The following is a 26,179-nucleotide window of genomic DNA, read 5'->3' as shown; positions in this document are numbered from 1 at the left end:
TGTGGAACAACTTGAAATAGCTCATAGAGCAATTCATGCACACATTTTCAGCAGCACTTTGGGATCTCGCATTTGTTTTTACTGTACAGAAACTTTCTAGATATAACAGTGACAGACATGCATGTTAAAAATGTGCCTGTTTGGTGAACAGAACCCTTTCAGTGTTTAAAAACAGAGCAGTTTAACTTGATAACTTTCTAGTGACCTATTTGTTGTGGCCATGATAATTAGTCGATTATAAGTAAACTACAGACTAACTGATAATGTAATACGACTGGGTATGTATAAAGGGAAGTTGTGATAAGTTCTGCTTTTTTTCTCATTTGAAGTTTACCATGCTTCATTTTTTGGTAGTTTTGCTGTTTAATATGTTATGTGCCAGCCTTCAGGTCACATGTATAATTAGGCCTTCAGGGATTATTAAGTTTTAGCAGGTTATAGATCTTCAGTAAAGTTCATTGTTGTTTTCACCACAATTTACAGATTTTTTTTTACAATATATGAATATTGTCAGAATGGTTCTTAATATGTCTTTGTACATATTTATTACACACATGTGTGCTTATGCCAGTCCATTACGAATTGTTGAATGCGCTTGCATCAATATACATTATAACAATGCAAGGACATTGACAACACAAATGATCAAAAACAACATCACTGAAAGCAAACCAATTGCAAAAGGAAGCCAAACAATGTCCTTTTGTGACTGGGGAAAGAATTAAATGAATACTGTTTACCTAGTGGTACTGCTAAAGAAAGGGTCTTGAGTATTCTAGAGTGTAGGGTTACATTTAGGGGCAGGGAAAGGGATAGGTGTGTGGTTAGGAGTAGCGTACTTGAGTAAAGGAGGAGAGGACATCAGCTTTGCATGCCTGCACCATCTTACTCGTATGTGCTAACCCTAACACTACCCGTGACCTAACCCAGCCATATACACTAAGTTATTAAACTCCCTTTCATTGACAGTGCTACTAAACAAGACACAGGAATACTTACACATACCAGTACTTAAATATACACACTCACTAGATTATCAAAGTATAGGCAATATAGTCACTGCAGGCATCTGTTTTGATAGGTATTTTATTCTTGGTGATATAAACAACAAGTATGACTTTACAAGACTTGAATGCAAACTATACTGTTAATGATGGTCATATGAATAGATCAACAACATAACTAATAGATAATAAAGTAAGTTATTTGCTGATTATGATGATACTATGGGGTAATCTTAACTGTTAAAAGTATGTTAGTTCTCTTACTAACAATTTGTACAAATGCTAGTAAGTTGACGTAACATTTGCACTGATTGCTCACATATTTATTAGGATTAGTTTAAGGATTTATCAAACAGTTCTTGACTTAAAAGACTAATCAGCCTAATCTCTTCATTGCACATTAAAAATGGTTAAACATTTTAGATAACTCAGAGGAAATATATGTGTAAATGTAAATACATTATATATATACATATATATATATATATATATATATATATAAACATATACATACACACAAACACACACACACACACATTTTATATATATATATATATATATATATATATATATATATATATATATATATATATATATATATATATATATAGAGAGAGAGAGAGAGAGAGACGAACAAGATGGTAAGGTGTTGGTGTGATTAGTTGAAGATCTAGGTCCAGTCTCCCTTGGCCAGTTGTGCGAGGCAGCGGTATTCAAATCTTTGCAGTCTTTTCTGACATGTAGCAGCCTTGGATATGATTATAATTAAGGGGGTTATAAGAAGACAAAGCCCCCCACGCGCACACACACACACAAACTGTCGTAGTGCAATTGTAGAATAATGGTCTCTTGAGCAAACCATCTTGCATTTTGGTGGTACAAAGGGTCAGTCTTCATGAAACAGTTTCATCTGAATGGTAAGAGCAAGATACATTCAGTCTTCTGAAGTCTTAATTTGATGTGCCAGGCTGTTTACACAGTAACATAAATACTGATAATAATCAATAATTTAGGATAAAAATACTCTAAAATTCAGTTTATTGTAGACAGTGAAATACAGAAGAAGTTATTAGATCTTGAAATTGTAAGGATATAATACTTTTCCAAGAGTACTAGCAAAATATAAAAAATAAATATAAAGTATTATTAAATTGTTTTTAAAGAGGAATCCACATTAAATTGTAAGAACCTGGGAAAAAGGTACTTTTAGTAGTTCAGAACAATTAATGACTAGTCCTGGTAATTTGTAGCACATGGGATGTGGAATATGAAAATTCACAGAAATGTTTTGTACAGGAAAAAAATCTGGCTACGGGATTTTTGTTACTTGTACAATTATGGTTTGTAGAAACTTAGGTAACTTAAGAAGTGCTTCAGATGAGAAATGAAGACTAAAGATGAAGCTACAATTGCTAATTTGAATTTGAATGCTGCAGGTCAGAACTTGAAGAAAAATAGTCGTCATCTCTTGCATGGAATAATTTGTGTGAAAGGCTACACTGTAGTTCAGGATTGTGGGTAATATGTGTGACTTGAGTGTGCATGAGTGCATCTATCTGATTGGCTACCTTTGTGATTAGATGCACTAGATTTCCATTTTCTCATAGGAAAACAGAATCCCAGGCTCCTAACATATGGCTGTGAAAGGCAGAGACTGAGGAAAGTGGAAACCATCTGATTTAAATGATTGAGACACATAGCCATTGAAGGCAAAGGCTTAGCCTGCACATGGTAAATTCAGACATACCCCAGACCCTGACATGAACTGGATCTCTTAACTTGCCAGCACAGATATTTGTTCTGCAATGAGTCCTCCACACATTATAAGAGTGCCTGCCTTTTTGGACACTGCTATCTTACTACTCGGACAGTTTTTTTATTTATACAAAATGTGGCAGTTTCTAGGTCCTCAGAATTATTTATATTGAATGTTTGTCTAAGTCTACAGTGAGCGTAAGAGTAAATCCATCCATCCGTCATCCATCCACAATGCCTTTTCCCATTTTTACACATGGGGTCAGGTTGTCACTTCAGTAATGATCATCTAGAGCCAAGGTTCACACCTCCAGATGGCTATTGTACAAAAAAATGTAGTTCTGCTTTGACTGGTTCTGGACTATTAGCAATATTGTTTGGCTGTTGTCTGTTATGTCGTTGCTGAATAGTATGACTTTGCATGGCCTCAGGGTACACATTGAGGTCAGCAGTATCAATTCACCCTTTGAGAGTGTTCCGAGTAGTCATGGCTGTTCATTTTTATAGACATGTAAAACTTGAGCTGTCGTTTTTGGCCTACCCAAGGGGTGACCTTATGGTTAGCTGTCTGGCTTTGCTGTCATGAATCTGATCTTTTTCTGTCTCTTTCTTGAAGGGAGTGTTGGCTGATTTTGCACCCACCACAGCACCAATGATTCCTTCTTTGATAGTTCACTGTGTAAAGGAAGTTGAAGAAAGAGGACTGAGTGAGGTAAGCAAGTATTTTTTGTATGAGGAAAGAAAAAAATGATAAAATATGATTAATATTCATTGAATAAAATGTTGATTAAATCGCATGTAAAACAAAAGAAAAACTGGTTTAACAAGAAAGTACTTTAATTTTGTATTACACTAGATTTGGTTGCTGTGCTAATGGAATTGTCATTGCATTATTTTTATTATAAATAAGAACTCTAGCAGTGTTGATCACAAATAATTTGTAGCATCTGCATGCCAGTACTGTGCCTACATAATTCGATTACTCATTCTATATGAGCCTGTAAATCATGAGCATCATAGTAAACTGCCACAGTGGTTCTGCTTATGCCGGCTTAATTGCACGTTTTGAAGAGTTGCAGCATGCTAAGATGTAATCTTGCAGTTTTCTGTTCATTTCATAGCCTCAGTACTGCTAGTAGTATTAGATGGGTTGCTTAAGAATACTGAACTGTGCATTCAATCTGGCTAGCTGACTGTGACCATATACATTATGTATCCTAGATGTCTGTAATGCAGACCATCTCTGAACTTTGGATCTATTCCACCCCTATTTAAAATTCAGTCTTCTACTGCATGCATGGGGTACTGCAGATCCTGGATGAAGTGTTATTTCTAGCCAGATGACATAGGAGGCAAGAGTTGCACTTTTCTTCAGTAATGAGTCATCAGAGGTCATCTGTCCTATTGTGGGAAGCAGATTCCAGCACTGCTTAGTAGCTCCCTGGTGTAGAGCTTTGAGGGGGCAGAAGTAAGAGGGATGTACAAGTATTTAACACAGTTACCTGTACATGTCGTGTGTGTGTGTGTGTGTGTGTGTGTGTGTGTGTGTGTGTGTGTGTGTGTGTGTGTGTGTGTGCATTTGTGCACAAGCACCGCACATTTAACTTGTGCATGTGTAGAAAAAGAGTTCATTAATAAGTTAGTAGCCTACCATTCCACCTACAGACATTGAAAACAGGAACAAAGGCCCTTGAAAAGTATATACAGCTGGCTACAAATCTGGAAATCTAATTGACTTACAAATTGAATGCCAAATAGCATACAACTCTTCTTGCTTCCAGTAGGAATGTGGGATACTGCTCAGAAACGTGCTTAAGAACAGAGTGGTAAAAATGATGGAAAAATCTTTTGGCATTAATGAACAGTATTGGAAAATTATAGCAGTGTCATTTATTTTTGCTTTTGAAAACAAGAGATGCAAGATGTGTCCTCTTTCAATTATTGTTGCCACTAGTATGTTGGTTACATAGTATGTTTTTCTGTGTATGCTTTTCTGTGTACTAGACAGCTTTACAAATCCCATATGATGGGGGATTCAGCCTCCAAAAATAACATCATGTGTACTGGTAAAGCTGGCCTAAAAATTGCAGTGTTTCTCCAAAATAGGGACAATTGAAAGGTCTAGGTAGTAGACCCCCCCCCCAACTTGGTCTGCAGTATAACTGCGCCTGACCACTGCTGCCAAGCTGTCACCCCCTGCCCAAAAATTATGTATAAATGGGAATGAATGAGTGGAACAAGTGCTTTTTGTAAAGTGCACAATGACCAAGATCAAAGGAGGATGGGGGGTAAATATAATTTACTGGGAAAAAATGCAGTTTTGATTCAAAACTCTGAAAATGATCAGTCTGAGAGGCAGTGTTTTTCCCTCAACACAGTGTTTTTAATTCATGGATACTCATTCAACCATTACATTTCAGAACTTGCATAAAGTGTAGTTGTTAGATTGGGAATGCATATGCATTAACCCATGATTTTGTTTTTAATGCAGACTGGTATATATAGAATATCTGGTTGTGAACGAACCATCAAAGACCTGAAGCAGAAATTTCTCCGTGGCAAAGGAGTTCCATTACTCAGTAAAGTATCTGACATACATGTTGTATGCGGCTTACTGAAAGACTTCCTCCGGAACCTGAAGGAGCCACTGGTCACATTCCGCCTACATTCAGCATTCATGAAGGCCGTTGGTAAGTGTTTCACTGAACAGAGGGATGAAGAGGAAGATAGTGAACTCATTAATTAAATGCAGCTATCTGTTAATAGTGTTGTCCAGTACCATATGCAGTCACACTGATGCATTTCTGCTCATTGGTTTTATTGAAGGGTATACATTGATTGGATGAGTTCCACTGGGCCCGGTGAACTCTTACAGCTAATACATGGGACAGAAATTCTTAAAAATTTAAAAAGGAAGCCCAAGAAAATAGTAAAGTACATTACAATACAGAAAGCAGTAGCAAGTAAAAATGCCAAGCACTGCATTTTAACATGATGCCAACTTTCTGTATATTTACTTTATCTTGCAATTAAAGTTTGGTATTGCTGTCAAACTGATTCATTTCTAGATCTGTTTCTGCTGGTTCAGAATTAATTGCTAAACATGTAATACTATTGTTTGTGCCTATATAAAGATCACAATTCATATGCAGTGCATGGAACTCCGTGATTGCGCTCTGATATTGTGAAAAAGGCAAACCAATTAAGCGATTCTACAGTGCTACACCTGATCTTAACTACACCTGATCTTAACAATTGTTAAGCACTTCCTGCTACACTTAAAGGAAAACTCCACCTTCTCCTACAGTTTAGCTCACTCCTTGGGTTTCTTTTCTCTCTACAATATGGTTCCAGTATTGTGTAGGTACCAGAAACCTGCTTGCACTTCTTAAATATTTTATTTCCCTGTAACGGAAGAAAGGAATGGGAAACCTGCATACTTTTTAAGTTTAACTTCTCACATACTTTGCAGAGGAATTTGTCTCCACCTGCATGACATATAAATAGTTAAATCTGTAGTTTACCCTGTCAGGTACTGCTGTCAGTCTTAGATGGGCAATTTATCTTGCAAATGTCAGGAACACAGCAGTTGATATAAAAAAAGACAGAAAGATGTGGAACTGTTATCTACTGATTTTATTGCAGAGAAGAGGAGTACTTAACACTCCCCATTAATAGCAAAGCAATTAGATCAGTCAGGGGTTTAAAGGCAGTTGTCACCTCTTCTGACAAATTTACATAAGCAGCAACACAGTATTGAAATGCTAAGCTTTACATGTTGGTTATTTATAGTAGTTTATATGCTAAGATAACTTATTAGTATCAAAGATTTCTGTGAAATTTAGAGAAAAGTCAGAAAATATTTTTTCTTGTAAAAATATCAACACATTTACCATTTTCAAGACCCCCACACACACACACACACAGGATAGAACTGCAGAAAGAGAGACAAGTGGCAACCCTGTCAGTAGCTGTATTGATAATGTTCGTAAAAAGGTCTTATGCTTTTTTGTGACATCCTTCCAGAGGGGGATGCATATCTGGTACACGCAGATCAATGGCAAGAAATTCTCATGGACTTTGAGTCATTGTTAGGGTGCATGAGCATTTTGTATTCCACAAAGGAAACGTGACCATTGATCCATCCATCCACAACCCCATTATCCAATTTTTGCACATGGAGTCAGGGTGTCACTTCAACAGTGACAGTCATCTACAGCCAAGGTTTACACCACTGGGTGGCTAGCCCTGCCGCTGTAGTTTTTCCACATCATACACTCACATCTATGGCCAATTTAACGTGTCCAATCCACCTACTGCATGACTTTGGAATGTGGGAGGAAACTGGAGCAGTCGGTGGAAACCCACTCAAACACAGTGAGGACATGCAGACTCCCCACAAAAGGCACCTCTGCCAAGAAACAAACTCATAATATACAGCTGAATTTAGTTTAATATACATTTACTATGTGCTTTTGCTTTAAAAGCATTAAGAAAAGGAAATCAGAAGTACTTAACTGTGTCTAAATGTGTGCGCGCACACACACACACACACACACATTTAAACACAGTACTCTCTCTCACACACACACACACACACACACATACACACACATACTGTATGTATGCATAACTATATAATGTGTGTGTGTGTGTGTGTGTGTGTGTGTGTGTGTGTGTGTGTGTGTGTGTGTAATATGGGTGTGTACAATCAGTTATTTATAATAACTTAAAAAAATAGAGTTAAGTATTATTAATTTATACATTCTAGTAAATTTTGCTTAATGTTTTACTTATTCACTGTCATACATTGGCTAAGTGTTGCACATGTAATCTTTGTCACTAGTTTTATGTTAGTATTTTTTTTCTTTGTATTACTACGTGCATTTATTACTTGTTATTATCTTTGGTAATGTAGCCCAAGTTCTGGCTGAAAAGGGTCTTGGGACCAGTTCACTTTCCTGGTTACCAAAGTATAAATAAGTATGAAATGGAAATAAAAAGTGGGGGTGAACATGACAGAAATAATTAAGAAACTAGTAAAGCACATTTTAATTCTGCATCATTCATGAGAGAGAAAAAAACTTCCCACTGAAGGCATTGAGAAGTAGCAGACCGGCATTGTTTGGAGTCCTACTACTTTGTCACCTCTAAATGTACAGCAAGAATCATTTACTGCAGTGAGCTTTTATACCACAGCATGAAAATGTGGGGATGGTCTGTCACTTCTTTTAGAACTACAAAACAGTCCCTTTACAAAAGCCTGCTATTTACCTACTTTCTTTTGATGGAAGTAGCTAACAACTGTTTATAGCATAGAACAAGCTCTGACAGACACACAAATGAGGCTCGGTCAGGGAAACATAGAACTAGTTCTGTTACAGAAGGTGTGTTTAAATGACAGTGCTTCATATTCCTACCATTCTATCTTAATGGCACGAGAAAACACCACCACTTCCTTATGCCTAGCATGACTCATATAAAGAAATGTATTCTGGGAAGAAGGAATGAAAGCAAGAAAATAAGATCACATTACCAAGATAGGCCACATTATCCACCATTTTGAGGGAAATGCATTAAAATTGTAAAAGAAGCACTTGGAGTGTTTATGGGGCATTAAAATAGCTCAGAAAACAAAGATGTAATGAAAAACATGTTTTCTGAATTTTAAGGTGGAGTTTTCCTTTAAGATCCGGTATAGTACTCGGCAGTTAAACCTGCCAGTGCAGCAAATGACAGTGGTAGAATTAAAAAAATGATTTCTTTCTGCCTGTACCAGTGATGTTACAGAAAGGTATAGTACTAGGCAGTTAAACCTGCCAGTGCAGCAAATGACAGTGGTAGAATTAAAAAAAATTATTTCTTTCTGCCTGTGCCAGTGATGTTACAGAAAGTCAGAGACACATATGACAATATGTTAGATTGCCTTTCTGCCATCATTCACTAAGTGCATTACAGTTCAAAATACTTGGCACTTTTTTATATGTAACTAGTAGTGCATGGAGTAAGTAATACTCATTAGATTGCAAAGAATTATGTTCAGGACTCTGATCATATCCCATTATTTTGTGTTCTTGACATGGAAACTGCGGTGGCGTTAAAGACATGCAGGCAGGTGCGAGCGTGAATGGGCGTGCCTTCATTGAAGGTTAGACATTGGGCTGGCAACTTGACACCATAAAATCCACTGCCAATCATGAGCAGACTGGAGTTCCGCTGTGGCGACCCCTAACCGGGAAAAGCCAAAAGACTTTTTATGGGTTCTTGATATGGATGCTAAGATTCACCTCTTGAGCTTCGCTCTCAAGGTGAATTTCTTCTCATCCACATCATTAACACATAATAAGATGGTTATGATCAGTGAACCAATCATAATCTTCTATATTATGCCTAGACTTGTGATGTTTAAAAGAGAAGTGAGGGAGGCTTTATAAGACAGGATAATCTGTATGTGAAGAGAGGATGTGGCTGAGGAAGAAGATGGATTACTAGATATTTTACACACACTGTGTCTTTGAAGCTGATACTTTGGTTTGACATTGAACAGTTGTAGGCTGAAAACTGTGTTTGGATGCGATTGTCTCCTGGGCATTACATCTCCTTGAGGCTGTTGTGTCATGTAGTAATATTTTGACAACTACTTGGCAGTCATAACTGAGCTTCTTCAGGAAATGTCACTGTAACAGTAATGAATTACATTTGGATTTACTCACTCTCTTGTGCTTCATTTCTGTTCTATGAATCCTTCCAACTAATGGGAAGCTCACAACAAAGAAATGGGGCTGATCTTTCATCCTGTTTAGCTCCTGACAGATGTTCCCCTCATTTTTTTATACACTTTAGTTCTTACCATGTTTGAATGTCTTTCACTCTTCCTTTTAGGTCAAATATTTTATTTTTTATTGTCACTTTGCTTATTTTCATAGTTCCTTGTTTTATTCTTCATAGAATTTGGTCTTTTATTTTAGTACTGGGAAATAAGTGAATTGTTTTAATAAATATTATGTGGTAATTATTTGAAAGCCAAATATCTTTAGCTTGTATTCAGCTTAGACCCTGACCATAAACGTAATGAACATGACAACTGCAGTTTACCTATACAAAATGGCAGGGTAGGAGGCTAAGTCCTTCTACTGAGATTTATATACATTTGTGGCTGGGAAGTTTTATATTTTACAAGTTTTCACATTTTATACTACTTGCAGATTGCTTTGGGTACAGGGATACTTTTTTGGTGTTCTGCCTTACACTTCATTTTTCTCTAACATGTACAACTTTCAACACAATCCCACATGCAGGCATTATCAATAAACTTAGCAAACTGAATAACCCCTTCACTGTAAGATGGGTTGCCAACTGGCTCACAAACTGGAAGCACTATCAAAGTGGGTGACTCCTCATCAACCAGTAGACCTCTTACCAGCAGGGTGCCACAGGGATCAATGCTGGGCCCCCTACTGTTTGGTTTATACTTCTCAAAAGTTCAGGTAAAACTAAAGGGTTGTACTTGACCAAGTTTGCAGACAACTGCAAACCAGGTGCAGTCATTGAATCCCCAAATGATGTCGGTATACTCCAGGATGGTCTCACACAGACCAGCAACTGGTATATTAGTCACAGTCTCAAACTCAATGCAAAGAAATGCATTATCATTCCCTTCGGCACAAACAATGTCCCTTCACACTATCAAAACAATAACAATACCCTAACTACCCATGAAGTGGTAAGGGACCTGGGATCACAGGTTGACAGCAACCTTAACATAAACCACCATGTGTCTACCATTGTAAGGAAAGCTTTCCACATAGCTCACTTGATTAGTAAAGGCATTGCCTCAAGAGCAAAAGAAGTTATAACCCCCCTATACTTGGCAATTATCTGGCCCATAATTGAGTACAATGCCCCATTAGGTATGTACTGTACTAAGCATCTACAGCAGTTAGACCTCTGTTTCTAACAAAGAAGATCAAGGACCTCCAGCATGTGCCTTACATGGACTGACTAAAATCCCTGTCACTATACTCCGTATCATATAGACTTCTTAGGAGAGACTTGCACCTGACCTACAGAGCAACCCAAGACCCAAACCTAATGAACTTACTGCATATCTGTAAATCAAAAGGGTCTAGGGCTACCCATTCCAGGGACTTAAATATAGCCTGCAACTTAAATCTGGCCCTCTAGCATGTCCTATTTATCTCCAGCTACTGCTGCATCTTTAGAACAGGCTACCAATTTATGTGAAATGGAGCACCTCTGTGACACTGTTCAAGAGGAACCTGAATGAGTGGATGGAGCACCATAAATTCTTACCGGGTATAGTGCCCACAACCCTCCTGGACATGAGCAGTCACCACTAAATGCAGTCTTTGGTATTGACTAGTACCTCTATGCTATTACATTGGGTTGAAATGGCTAGGCTTAAAATTACTTCTGGGTCGATGGCCTAGTAATCTTCTATGATCCTATGAACTTGAAAATTCAGAATTTTTAGAATTGTTTTCCTGCCATAGTACAACTTATATCAATCGCCTACTAGCCCTCCCCTGGCCATGTGGCTGTTGCAATAGCATGCTCACCAGCTTACCCCCTCTAAAACAAGTCGGTAACCTAGTACCTGTTGTGGATTAAGACTTGTATCACTAACGGACACTGCATTTAACAGCAAGCATCCACCACCATTAAGACTGGCCAAAACTTACCCCCTCTAAAACACGTCAGTAACCCAGTACCTGTTCGTGGATTAAGACCTGTATTGTATCACTAATGGACCCAGCATTTAACAGCAAGTGTCCACCATGATTAAGACTGACCAAAAATACCCTCTTTAAAACAAGTCGGTAACCCCAGTACCTGTTCATGGATTAAGACCTGTATCACTAACGGACCAGGCATTTAACAGCAAGTATCCACCACCATTAAGACTGACTTAAAGTATGAATAAGTAGTTAATTGTTTGAAAATTAAGTGAAACTATTAAATTCTGCTTGTAGTAGTTCTTTACCTTAAGTGTAAACAGTCCCGGTGAGCACGTTGTCATGAACACCTACCCAGTCTATTATCACCTCTTTTACCCTGACCCAATATTTATCCTAAAGCTAGTCTAAAGCGAAATACTCGCTCCCATTTTGCATAACTCCCTTTGCTTCAATCCCCTCTACTAAACTCCAGTAGGACTCCTTGTAAATTAAAGATTTAAAACCATATATTTACTTTTTATCTCTTTAGTTATTGATTGTTTTTTTTAACTTGATTGAGGCAATCTCCTGTTTTGGTGAAGCCCAGCTTTTCCCCTCCTCATACCTTACTTCAGGGCTATGGTTATGTCAGTCCCTTAGAAGTCAGGGAGCCATATTTGAAATATTAATCTCCTACTAGCCCTCCCCTGGCCGTGTGGCTGCTGCGATAGCGTGCTCACCAGATAAGATTAAATTGTCTTGGATAAAATAGTAGCTGTGCATATAAGTGGTTTCCTTTACACATCTGCCCTCCAATTATATTTGTAATATCTGAAATGGCTAACACTTTGTTTTCATAACAGAAATGCTTAAACTGTTTATCTACTTTACCATTTAAACTCCAGTCACACATGGAGACAGCATTTTCTGCTGCTGTACTGTATGGTGTAATTTGATAATTCCAGACACTACTGCCTACATTTGGATAGAAAGTAACATTTGAAGTGCTACAATATATGTAAGCTGGGACTGTTGAAGGTGACTTTGTTGCAAATTTACTTTTTAGAAGTTTGCTACTGCTTGCTTTACTTGCTCAGATGTGCTATGTTGTCTGTATTTGCATTTCTCTGTCCAGGCTGAGATTTAACTGTGTGATATACGTCCTTGCTGGTTTTGTAAAATGAGTTTACTATGTTATCCTTGGCTTAATAATTGTAAAATCACCCTACAGCATGTATTTTGGATTATATGCTAAATGTAGCATCCTAGCCAGATACTTTGTTGAAATATATCCTACTACTCAGCTTTATGTAATATCACGAAGAGTCTCATAGAAGCGTATAGTGTATGTTGTATTGTTTTACTGCTGTAGTAGTACCTCCTGATGCACTAATGACTACAAACTAATTTTCTTTGTCTATTTCTTCCCCTTATCTCACTAACTTACCCCCTCTAAAACAAGTCGGTAACCCAGTACCTGTTTGTGGATTAAGACCTGTATCACTAATGGACCTGGCATTTAACAGCAAGCGTCCATCACCATTAAGACTGACCTAAAGTATGAATAAGTAGTTAATTGTTTGAAAATTAAGTGAAACTGTTAAATTCAGCTTGTAGTATTCTTTACGTTAAGTGTAAACAGTCCTGGTGAGCACATTGTCAGGAACGCCTACCCAGTCTATTATCACCTCTTTTACCCTGACCCAAAATTTATCCTAAAGTTAGTCTAAAGCGAAATACTCACTCTCGTTTTACATAACTCCCTTTGCTTCACTCTCCTCTACTAAACTCCAGTAGGACTCCTTGTAAATTATAGATTTGAAACCATATATTTACTATTTATCTCTGTAGTTATTGATTGTTTTTCCTAACTTGATTGAGGCAGTCTCCTGTTTTGGTGAAAACCCGCTCTGTTTGCCCTTGCTGCGCTCAGGTTCATTCCACTTCTCTCCCACCCCCATTCTCACCTACCCCCCATATCATTTCCTTTATGCCTAACCACCTCTTTCCTCCTACAAAAACACCCTCCCCTTCCTGTTCCTCACCAGCATTCCCCCAGATTTGTTAACTTACTATCTCTGCTACCCTCCCTTATCCAGAGGACACTATTTTCCTGCCCTACCCTTCTTGGCCATACAGCAGCTCCTGAACACATATAAAATAGCTCTGGCACTAGCCATACTTTCCAACACTTTACATAAGCACTATACCCAGCATTAACAACAGCTGATAATAGATCCTAAATCCCTAACATCGCTCCAACTTGTAGCTATAGACCACTCCCATATCAATTCTTACACTCTCAATTACCTACCACTTCAAATCTACTACCCCCCTTAACAACAACTCCCCCACTTCTTTAATTCTGCACCTTTCACACAACACCTAACTCACACAGTTATACATATTACACTAGTATACACCCTACTACTAGTGAAGCTAAATAATGCATTGCACATATCCAACTCAAGTACTAAAAACACTATTCTACCCACTCACAACCTTCATCCTACTCCTACCTTCTATCCTGTCCTCCTACCACACTCAACTTCATAACCACACCCCACCCTCTGGGCAGACAGAATCCGTACTCAATTCCACAAAATTAAAAAACTTCCCTATATCACAATGCGATCTCACCTCCCCCAACAATTCCCTTACTCATGCAATAAGCTGACAGTCAAAACTAACCCTCATTCTTCTCAAAGACAGACTAAAATAATTAAAAAACTAACCAAGCTCTATCTACACCTACACCAGAAACTCACCTCTTGTGGAGACATACACCCTAACCCAGGGCCCATTACATCCACGAACCCAAACTTAAATCAGCTAAACCCCCTATACCACAGACCTACCTCATCTCTTCTCTTCTTAAATTTAAATGTAAGAAGTATACTTAACAAAATTCAGGGCCTACATGTCCTACTAGCTCTATACAAACCAGAAATCATTGTATTAACTGAAATATGGCTTCAACCGGAACACAACAATGAGATTACTGCCCCTGGCTACAATATTATCAAAAGAGATAAACTAGAGAAAAATGGAGGAGGTGTAGCAGTATTATTCCAAAATCATCTTACCATAGAACAATTAGATTATAATAGCCAAAACATCAAAGATGTAGAACTAATCCTTGCCAAATTAAAAACAAATTCCAAAAAACAGATAATTATAGCAGGCGGCTTTATCCCACCAGGCAGTAACATCAACATAATGGAAAGCCTACTTAGTTGGATCTCTAACTCCCTTCCACAAGAAACCATACTATTAGGGGACTTTAATATTGTTTGGCTTAACTGCTCTAGCAGTAATCCCTCCTCCTTTATAAACCTCCACGGGTTTACCCAAACTATAACCACCCCCACCAGAATTGACAAAACATCCAAATGCCAGTCCATCTTGGACTGGATCCTGGTATCTGACCAAACTCTGGTACAACAAACCGGCTGTCATCCTGACAGCCTAAGTGACCATCAACCTATCTACCTAATAAGGAACAGATCCCATACCAACAGCCAACCAATCCTCAGAGTAGTTCAGAACAAAAATAACTTTCTAGCAACTGACTTCCTCAATGCACTAAAAAGCTGCAACTGGACTCCCCTAAAATAACTTTCTCTAGACGAAGCTGTGGAATTCTTTAACACAACCTTCCTAAAAATCTTAAATCATCATGCACCTTCCCGAACCATAAGAACAAAAACTAATTATGCCCTGTGGTTAAAGACACTAAAACTATAATGAAAGAAAGGGACAAAGCCTGGATTCTATCTCAGAAAAACAAAACCACTACTTTGAGACAAAACTATCTAGAACTCCGCAACAAAGCCATAAAACAAATCAAACTAGACAAAACTAACTACTATAAAAACATGCAAGAAAAATACCTTCACAACCCTCAAAATTTCTGGGCCACAATAAATGGTATACTGCACCCAGGAAAATCCACTACTCCAACCCCTGTGTTACCAAACGATCATGATAACATCCCAACACAATTTAACAAGTTCTTCACAGAAACAGTCCAAACCTTGCCAATGCCCGAAATAGTATTAGTAGCCCCACACCAATAACTACCCACCCCAATATACAAAACACCCCCAGTTTCAAACTTCATACCGTGCCCACCAAGTTAATTTCTAAACTCCTCAAGAAACTTAAACCAACTACAATAGCAGCTAATAGCCTATCCTGTCTCTATTCTCATAAATAGGTCTCTATCAGAATGCAAAGTACCTTCCTCATGGAAAACATCACATATTATCCCACTGCACAAAGGAGGTAACTCCTTAAAGCTAAAAAACTATCGCCCAATAGCAATCCTATCACCTCTATCCAAAATATTAGAAAGAGTGGTTCATACTCAACTAATGCCGTACCTCCAAAATAACAACCTACTTTCCATATCTCAGCATGGCTTTAGGCCTTCCCATAGCACCACCACAGCACTTCTAGAATCACCAACATAATTAACCACCACAGAAACAAGAGTCTATTTGTATCTTCCATATTCTTAGACTTGTCAAAAGCCTTTGACATGGTAAACCATAGTATTCTTCTTGACAATCTATCTACCCTTAATATGTACCTCCTCTATATCATGGTTCAATAGCTACCTATCTGGCTGTTAGCAAGCAGTTCTATGGCAAGACCAACTCTTCCCCCCTTTTACCAGTAACTATAGGTGTCCCACAAGGGGTCCATCCTTGGCCCTTTGCTATTCTATTTACTAACAAGATCTCCATATGCTTAACCACTGCCTCAGTAGTACAATACGCAGATGACAACACCCTTATATGTGCAGCTCCTACACTGAATGAAATGCAATCCCTAACCCAAAATAAGTTTAACCTAGCTGAAACTTGATTCACTAACATCAACCTTATTCATAATCCTAAAAAAAAACTGTTACTATTCAGTCCAGGTAGAGCTCCTCCTCTAAATAATAACTTCACCACCAACTCAAAAGAAAACATTCAAATCAGTCCAACCACACACACTAAACTGCTAGGTGTAGAAATCGATAATAACATGAAATTCAACATCCACATAGCACAAACCATCAAGAAAGTTAACAAAAAGCTTTGACTCCTCTACAGGAACAAGCAGTTTATCACTAAACATACCAAAGCAACCATTGCAAGAACTCATCTTCTATCCATTCTTCTCTATGCTTCCCCCATCCTGACTAATCTGCACCAAACTGAGCTAAATAAAATGGAATCTTGCTATAACAAGATTGCCAAATTTGCAACTGAAGCCCCATATAGGTCCCACCACTGTCTATCCCTTAAGCAACTCAACTGGACGAGTTGCCTCAAATACTTCTACTCAATCAACTCTCAACAGCACAAAAGCTGTACTACTATCCCGATAAAGCCTCTGCACTTCAGAATCTAATTCTACCCCACATTCCCTCTTGAGCCTTAAGATCTAGTAACCAGAACCTCATTATTGTCATTAAGCATAAAAATTATGCTGGTAAATCCCTCTTTGCCACCACCATTGCAGAACCTGGAACTCACTCCCAAGCCAAATAACTTCTACTACCTCCACTGTTCAATTAAAAAAAACTGATGAAACCCCAGTATTTAAACAACTGGCTATGCTCATGCCACTCCCCTGGTTAATCAATACCATCATAATGCTGCACGGTTTCCACTAAGTATTAACAATTTTTCTTTATCTTACCTTAAACAACTTATAATTGTTCCATACCTCTACCTTACAGAGCCTACAACTGTCCTTTTCAAATCCAGAAAACATGACTTTCTGTCTCACTCAAACATTTCACAGTAATTCACACTATTACCAAAAAAAAACAAACTGTTGTTTGTATGTACATCATTTATTGCCTAGTTTAAAAAATTGTTAATCTTCACTATATTGTGTATGAATGCTATATTTCCTCATATGTATGCTCTATTCTTTTCTCTCATGTATTGTATGGTGTTTTAGAAATTTTGTCCCTGGGTCTCCGCTGAAAATGGACCTGTATCCAGTCGGACTTTCCCAGTAAACAAATGTAAAATAAAAAAAAAATAGTCTTGTGTTTTCTTCAGATTTTTCATGTGCCTGTTATGTACATAAGAACATAGGTTGACTATTGTGCTGGATAATAGTGCTAGCTACTTTGGTTCCATACATTACATGCTATTTTTTTAAATCAACAAGCTTTATTAATTCTTGAACAGATGAAGACCATATCACAAGAGCTCAGCAAAAACAGTTGCATATGACAATGAACAAATCTAATATAGGAAGCTTTTGACTTGTAGACAAGTGCAATAAAAAAAATTATATTTTTTAAAATGAGAAAACATAACAGTTTATTATCAAGGTACAACAGAGTAGTTAGCTATGACCAAGAGTGACTATGAGGCAGTTATGAAATACACAGGATTTTTTTTGTTATGTTCATATTTAACATGGGAAAGATCTTTGTAAAAAATAGACAAAATAAAAAAAAACACAGTCATAAGTACTATATAGACTGCGGAATCAAGAAGAAGAAAAGTATGCAACACATCTCATTCCAAAGTTGCATATCAAGTTGTTTGTTGGACCAACATCTAAGCTCATCAGCCATTTTCTGCAAGTTTCGAACACACACACACAGGGAGTGATTTTCCAAAAAGTAAATATTACAGCTAGAAGAGTTGAGACCACACACCTAATCCAGTATTTCATTTTGATTGGGAAAATTGACTGTATCTGTTTGAATCCCAAGCAACCAAAAGAGAGGGGAGTCTATAGTGAAGAGGAGTACACCTAACAGATGCACAAGTCAGTAGGCTTCCCATACATGTCTAATCCCAGAGTGCTGCCAAACCATATGATAGTGCATTGCTCCCAGCCTGACGCACCTCCAGCACCATAACTCGTTACAATCTTCTCTGGGAATTATCACCTCCAACTGGGACTCCCATTTCCCTCTAAGCCATGAAGTAGTGAATTTAAGAGTCAAGCATCATTAGAGAGAACCCTTTAATGGTGGTGAGTGAAGAAGGCCTGCCATCCTTTGAAGCCTGTAGGGATCCTTTGGGAAGCCTTATTTGTCTAATTATGGTAGAGATTTGCAAGTATTGATACCAGCTAATAGATGCTTCCAAGTAGTTAAACTTATTCATTGTACAACACAAAAACTCGAAGAATGGGTATGAAAAAGTTAATGGAAATAAAAAAAATTAAAAAAAATGCCATCCAGAGCCTAACTTGGCCAAAAGATAGGTGCTTTGTTACACCAGAGCTGAAGGTTTTTGTATCCCAGTGGAAAAGGTTGGCCAGTTAGAGGCTCCCTTAGCTAAGTACCAGTCTTCCATGCCACGAGGTCCCAAGTCTTGTACAACATGGTAGTTTGTTTCCTTAATAGTGTTATCTTGCCAAGATGAATTTCAGATAGTACCCAGATTAGAGGGCCACTCCTTAGCTCTCATGGCAGAGACCTATAATGGCTTTCCCATGCATCAGTGATTCGGTAGACCAACCCCTCCATTGTGTTCGCTTAGAGTGTGTCAACAGATTGTGGATATCTTGCTTGTCCAAAGTTAACTGCCTATACATTTTTCATATTGGAGATTTAACTCAGAAAAAGTGATACTGAGCACATGTTGGAGTACATGTAGTATGTGGGGAAGAATGAACATCTTGATAGCTTGCAGCCTCTGCAGAAAGGGTAGGTTGAGCCACTTCAGGTGAATGATTCTATTTGAAAGAATATTTCATAGTGTGTGGCATTATTGTCAACGAGTTTGGCTTGGCTGAGGTCCAGTCAGATGCCCAAATACAAACATCTGGTGGAGAGGGATATAAGAAAATCAGGGGTCTTCTGAATTAGTTGCATAATACGCATATTCAGTGGAAAGATGGTTGACTTGGTGCTGTTTAGCACCAGTCCAGAAAAATGAGATGGTTCCTCCAGGGTACTGATCAAGGGCTAAAGATCCTGTATGGGATGGTCTAGCCAGAGGCCACAAGTATCAGCAAAACACACTGATAGTAATCTACTGGGGCCCAATAGGTGGATGCGCATGCCATTATGGCATGGATGCCCATACCATAATGCCTTTGGATAAGAATACAGTCAATGACAGTGGCTAGTAAGACAAATAGATGTAGAGATAGTGGACATCCCTGCTGGGCCACACCCTTAAGTTTAGTACTACTAGAAAAGTTGTGGCTGGAAAAAACTTGTGCAGAAGGGTTTTTGTACAGAAGTTTACACATAGTGATGAATTTAATTGGAAAGGTTAATCTCTCTAGGTCCACCCATATGACATTCCATTGAATACAGTAAAATGCCTTGCTAAATTCTAGCATGACTGTGGCTCCTGTCTTAGGGCTGTCCTCATGAAGCTTTTACATATTAAGCCAGACCCAGAAGAGATCTACTGTACCCTGGTTACCTTTGACAAAGCACAGGTGATTGGGTTTGATAAGCTTTGGGATAACCTTTTCTAGTCCTGAAGCTAATATTTTAGCATAAATTTTGAAGTCAACCTGTAGAAGAGAGATTGGTATGTAATTGTTTGGACCAAGGGGGTCTTTCTGGGGCTTGGAGGATATAAGCACTTTGGCTCTGGTTATTTCTACTAGAAAGGAGCCAGACTCTATGCAGATACCAAATAAAGTGGCTAGCCTGCCTGCTGAATTGTCCATGAGTTTCTGTAAAGTTCCACTGTGACACCATCTAAATCAGGTGCTTTGCCTTTGTCGCTTCTAATTACCTCTGACCTTCTAATACAGAAGCGTCTGATGGGAGGAGGACAGGCTAGGAAGATCATATTAAGAAAATAGGAACAGGTTTCCTCTATGGTACTGGAAGGCTTTTTGGAGACCACTTGCAAATAGCATGCTAACAATAATGAGTTTTATCTCCTGATGGTCTGTTACCATGTCTCCCTTATTGTCCAAAGCATGATAGACATCTCATTGTAATGCTGCACATACCTTTTAGCTATTCCTTTTGCCCAAAAGAAGACCTGCATCTAATCCAGTTTGGCCTTGATCCCATCTTGAGTAAAGTCAGAATAACATTTACTTAGCCTAGAGATTGTCAGATTAAGGGCCTTCCTGACAGATGTAGGCTGCCATAACTATTGTTTATTTTGGATCATTACCTCTAGGGTTGTCAGCTTGCACTGTTGCTCCACTTTTCTGTTTATAGCTTCATTTTGGAAAAAAAAAACATTTATCTATAAAATTGATATCTCCCCCTCTGCAATATTTCCAGAATTCCTTATTCCATAGCCTAAGGCATTATATGATGTGACAATGTGAGGTATTGCCATTTGTGCCAGGGAGAATAGGGCAGTGCATGTGTAACATGTGCCAGCATATTTAGCTGGCATTTTGTGGATAATTTTGTGTCTTTTGACTGTCACACTTTCTTATACAGATACTTGTGTTAAAAATCTATCAGCAGTTTTGTTATAACTGATTAAATGTATATGTTTAAACAGAGAATTCTGGAAGGGAAGAGTAGAAGTTTTGAAATTGTTCTATAATTTTCAAATGCTGCAACTGATCTTGGCAAAGCTCTGAGTATGTATTGTACCAGAGTCAGGTGATCAAATGTGATGTCATACTATAATCAGCAGTGAGAGGATGGAAATCACAGACTTTTGTTTTTGTTTTGTTTTGTTTGGAACCTGATATAAAAATGTGACAGTCAGTTGAGTTAGTTCAATTTTAGTTGGAAGCTCATCACTTTGCCTTGTGGAAGTAAGCATCTAATCTTGCCTTGCTGTATTAATTAAGTTAGCTAGGGTGAGATTAGTTAAGTATTGTTTTTCTGCATCTGTTTGAATCTGTCCAACTGTGTTATTTTTATTTCTCGTGTGATTGAAACTCCGGTGTTTTATTGTACTTGGATATTTGTTATTCTCGTGTTTTCTATTTTATGATTTATTATTAAATATTTTATACCTTTCATTGTGACTGGTCTTATACTTTTAACATCTTGAGACTACTTGTGCTTATTTTAGTGACACCTTGGCCACTCTGAAAATCTTGGCTGCTTTGGTTGCACTCTACCATTTATGTTAGTACTGATTTTTACACAGTATAATTGGATAACCTTGTAATAGCATGATAGTGGTTGACTGGCAACATAGTTACCTTATAGTCTGGACAGAGGGGGTACAACTAGTAAATCTGTGCCAGCCTTTTCCAGGAGTGTATGTGTGTGAAAATAGTGTTTTTGGACCGGGAGAGATAGAGACCAGTCCCAAGTCTGGAGCGTGTTCCCTGTGTGTTCTTGGGGAAATTGTGCTTGATGAAGATATCTGTATTTAAAAATACTGTGTAAATTCATTCCTGTTCTTGGTGACCATCTCTCACTGGTGTCAGTGGTGAGGATTGAGGCTCCTTGGTTACTGGCCCAGGGTAAAGGGAGACTGTCTGTAATTGCCACTGTTATGCACAGTCAGATGACATAGTAAATGTAATAGTCATGATGGCATGATTATGAACAGAGAGGGCTTTGATACCATTGCCCATGTCCTCTATAATTCTTACTTTTTCTTTGCTTAAAGAATACATGTCAAGTCCATTACCACTTTGGACTGTGGGCACCTCCAAATGTAGTCTCTCTGAGAGATGAAAAAGCCACCATACTTCTACTAAGTTTAGAGATTCCCTCATTTGCTGGAGTTTACATGCCACCTTGGAGAGCCTATGATGCTCTATGGGGGAACCTGTCTACTTTAGGGTCCATGACCTCATTAATATCTCCAAACTATACAGCAAGTGGTGTGAACCTGACACTTAGTATCTTCAGTTACCACAATGTTAGCAACGGGGTAAAATGTTCATACATATTGTAACACATTTATGTACTGATATACATAGATGTAACTGGAAAGGCAAGGGTTTTTAAAAGGTTTTTAACCCATTGTAATGAACTTTAAGCATATCCAGATGGTACTGTGTAGATAGGAATGCATTCTTGTAGTTTTACACCTTTATATTTATACACTTCTACATTTTCATACGTTTGTGTCCATATTTACATGAATTATTAGTTAACATCATTATTATGTACATTTTTTGTATAAATAATAGGACTAAATGATTTGGGTTTAAAAAGAACTAACCCACTAAGTAGGTTTCCAATTACAGGTTACTGAGTTGGGAGTAGCCCTCACTCATTGGCTGATTAGTGATATGACTGAATTGTGGAGTGTATTTAAATGTTTTAATATCAATGAATGATTTTACCTGAAGAAGTCTCACCATTTGGTGCAACGAAAAGCTCTTTGTGTTCATCATTGCTTTATAGTATTTTTTATTTTTTACTACATTAAAGGACATATTGGTCTTATATCACTGGAGAGGACTTTACATTCTTCTGCAGGTGTGCTGAATCTGTTTGTCAGTTATTTCTTCCACTGAGGAGTCTGGTGTTAGGAAAACATCTTTCAGCTACTCATTACAACCCAGTAAGGAAAATTCTTCAGCTAAGAGTGCTTACCTATTTGAGGTTTTCATTGGGTCAGGAAAGAGCTGCAGCCAATAGGAGTCTGTCATAGATGCTTTTGTGGTGTCAGTTATAGCATCCATCAGATCTTTTCCTTTTTTGAAGTAGGAGACTTTGTACAAAATTTAGATACAGGTCTGCCCTCTTCTTCTGAATAACACTGCCCCTCCCAGTGGAGCAAACTGCATTGGCAGAGGATCCGTTGGGGAGAGCCCTGTTAATGTTGATGAAGAGTTCAGCTTCTTCTGGGGTATTTAAGCTAAACTGTGAGTTGATTTTGGTTAACAATAAAGTGTTAAATCATTGCCAAGATTATGCACTTGTTCGTAAGCATTTTATGTTATTTCACATCTGCTGTAGTTTATTTTCCTGTATGCAGGAAAATGCAGTTGTACCACATATCCTAGCTCCATGCAGCTCCTCAGATATGGGGCTAGTCACCTGAATCTATTGTATAGGGCTGCATTATGGTCAGGGGGAGGTTAATTCTTACATGATGTCCTGCTATACTCAACTGTTGCCCCATGGTACATGCATTAAGAATCGCCTCCTGGTCTGTGTAATCAATGAAATGATGCAGGAGATTTCTGGAAATGTTCCTGGAAGCAATCCAATGTGCTCATTCAATTATGGGAGGGTTTGCTGACCCTAACTTGATACAGAACTCCTTTTTGATGAAAGCAGTAGGGTCCAGACACTCAACTTTCTCTGGTAGACCAATGATTCTAAGATCACTGCATTGAGCTCTCTTCTCCAGGTCTTCCACCTTCTGATGAAGTACAGTAGAGCTAGTCTGTAGGTCTTGAAGAGCTGCATAGTGTTTTGCCACAACCTGGCATTGTTCCTTTAGCCCTTTGCATTGCTGAGCTAGTCACTCGAGTGGAGAAGAGTTGGGTAACATGACTTGCAACCACTGATTTAATTTGTTAGACATCCTTGGCAATGGTCTGCATTAAGTTGGTTAGGATTGTTAGAGATTCACAAATTCCCTTGAGTTCTTAGAAATTGACTTCACTGGGGTAGCCACAGTGAAGAAAGGCATATGGTAGGCTGCTTCAGTTAGACTGCACAAGAACCACTTTGCCATTTCTAATAGTAAGAGTTAAAAACGGGCAATTTGAGGAGTCTAAGGTCACATCGCTAAGTTTCAGAAAAATCTTAATGTAGTTTGTTCTCAACCCAGATGCTTGGATCATGCAGGATAAAATCAAATTGAGCTTGCATAAGGATAAGCTAAGCATTAGCCCTGCAACTCCTTGCACGTGCAAGCTGTCATGGATTACATGTTATTTAGACTAAGTGCAGAATAAAATAGCATCATTACACCCTGCAGTAACTTTGCTACTTGCTTGATGGGCACTACACTCATCATTAATTTTATATCAGAAATACATCTCCATTTAATACTTCATTGGGTCATTTTAAGTGCATCTCTCTTTTTTAATATTACCTTTTAGATATTTAGGGAAATATCACTGTCTACACAAACAAATCTGTCTTTCTTTCAGTATACACCAAACAACAGATTTGCTCTTGTTCAATAAGTGTTATAATTTAGCATTGCCCAGATTATGCACATGTTCTTAACCATTTTATGTTATTTCACATCTGCTGTAGTTTACTTTCATGGGTACATGTGTCTACCATAAAAATCCATCTCTGTGAGGAATACAGGTTTGAGGAAAACCAATGGATATATAGCAGTTTTATACTATGTACATCTAAGCCTAAGCATGGCGAGAGTCTAGTCCTTGTCCATTATGAAGAATACACCCTTCCTTGAAAGAATGAGTGGGACACAGAAAGGTAGGCAAACCAAGATATAAGGGTTACTGATTTATTATTCCAGTCACCACCCCTTGAATATATACTGTTGCAATAAGTATCTTGCATGCAGATTTACTTTCTAGTGGAATTGTACAACAGTCCCATTCCAGCTGTTTTTCTCAATATATCTGCAGTGCTCTGTTGAACATTTAGCATCTTGTGGTTGAGATCAGGTATGTTTAAATAGTATCATATCAGTACAGAAAAAAACTACTAGTGTTTTCCTGCTGCACATTTTGTGGTAGGTTGTAGATGTCTTCAAATGCCTTAGGGCTACTTCCTATGTTAGAAACACTATCAGTCCAGTGAGATATTAACCAGCTTAATGGCACAGGAAAAAGCATCTCAGTGTGATGCTGGTGACTTGAGAAGCAAATAAGACTGGTTTTGGGGTGGTAATGGTTATTCAGTATATGTGCCATTTTTTTGATATTGTAGTTTGTAGAGTTTGTAAATGTATTCTTTGTTACACTGCATGTGCATTTCAGGTTCACTGAGTTTGTAATCTGAGTTCTGAAGTCAAGAACTGAGAATTACTGTAACAGGATGGGGGAAGATGCAGGGGAATTTGCCCCACAACAAAAAGCATTCTTTTATTGTTTTGAATGAAACTGTGCTGTCCCATTAGGTTGTGCAGTTTCAGTTACGTTGACTCATTTGTGAGGAATTCCTTTTCCTGGGCATCAGTGGAGTGGTATACATCCTTGCAGGAGAAGGAAAGTTAGTGTGGTATCCTTGTACAAAGTAAGAGCAGGAAAAATCTGAAGAACTACAGGCCTATTAGCCAACAGCACTTGCAGGGAAAGTTGCAGAGTGAATCATGAGGAAAGAGCTGATTGTATTCCTGGATGTCACCACTCTCCAAGACATAGCCAAGATGGGTTAATTGCCAAACGGTGCTGTCAGCTGGATCTGATATACTTTTATGTCTGGGGTACATTTATACCTCAATTGTGTCCTATTTTAACTGCGTTTATGAATGTTGTTGAAAAAGAATTGAGACAGCTTTATTTAAACGGAATAGGAACAAGTCTTATAATCTCTCCTATATGGAGTATAGAGCTCTTAAGCAGTTGGAAGAAGATGACCATTTAATTATTAAACAAGCAGATAAAGGAGGTGTGGTTGTAGTAATGGATAGGAATAGATATATCGAAAATTTTAAGAACATTCTAATTGACACACTAACTTTTAAAGAAATAACTTTTAATGGTGTTAAAAATGCATTGCAGATGTCAACATGACAGTTTATGAATTACAGCTAAGTCAAAGCTATAACCATAGACCTCTTTAATTACCTTTCTGTACCATGTCCTAGGATACCACAAATTTATGGTATCCCAAAAATACATAAGTGTTTAGAAGAACCACCCCTGAGACCTATAGTCTCAGGTAATGGATGGGTAACAGAACCAATTTCAAAATATTTG

The 26,179-nt window shown here is 38.0% G+C and overlaps 1 protein-coding gene across 1 annotated transcript in view; it reads left to right on the top strand.

Annotated features, from left to right (window-relative positions):
- The window catches only part of LOC122805310 (rac GTPase-activating protein 1-like), a 748,681-nt gene that overhangs the window by 478,895 nt on the left and 243,607 nt on the right, over positions 1 to 26,179 (top strand). Inside the window, exons 10-11 of the mRNA XM_044075398.1 lie at positions 3,376 to 3,471; positions 5,251 to 5,449. Coding sequence (XP_043931333.1) covers positions 3,376 to 3,471; positions 5,251 to 5,449 — 295 coding nt within the window. The remainder of the gene's footprint in view (positions 1 to 3,375; positions 3,472 to 5,250; positions 5,450 to 26,179) is intronic.

This window comes from Protopterus annectens, chromosome 6.part1 (assembly GCF_019279795.1).
Source record: "Protopterus annectens isolate FY-2018-M chromosome 6.part1, PAN1.0, whole genome shotgun sequence".
NCBI lineage: Eukaryota > Metazoa > Chordata > Ceratodontiformes > Protopteridae > Protopterus > Protopterus annectens.
This window is presented reverse-complemented; position numbering and strand designations above follow the sequence as displayed.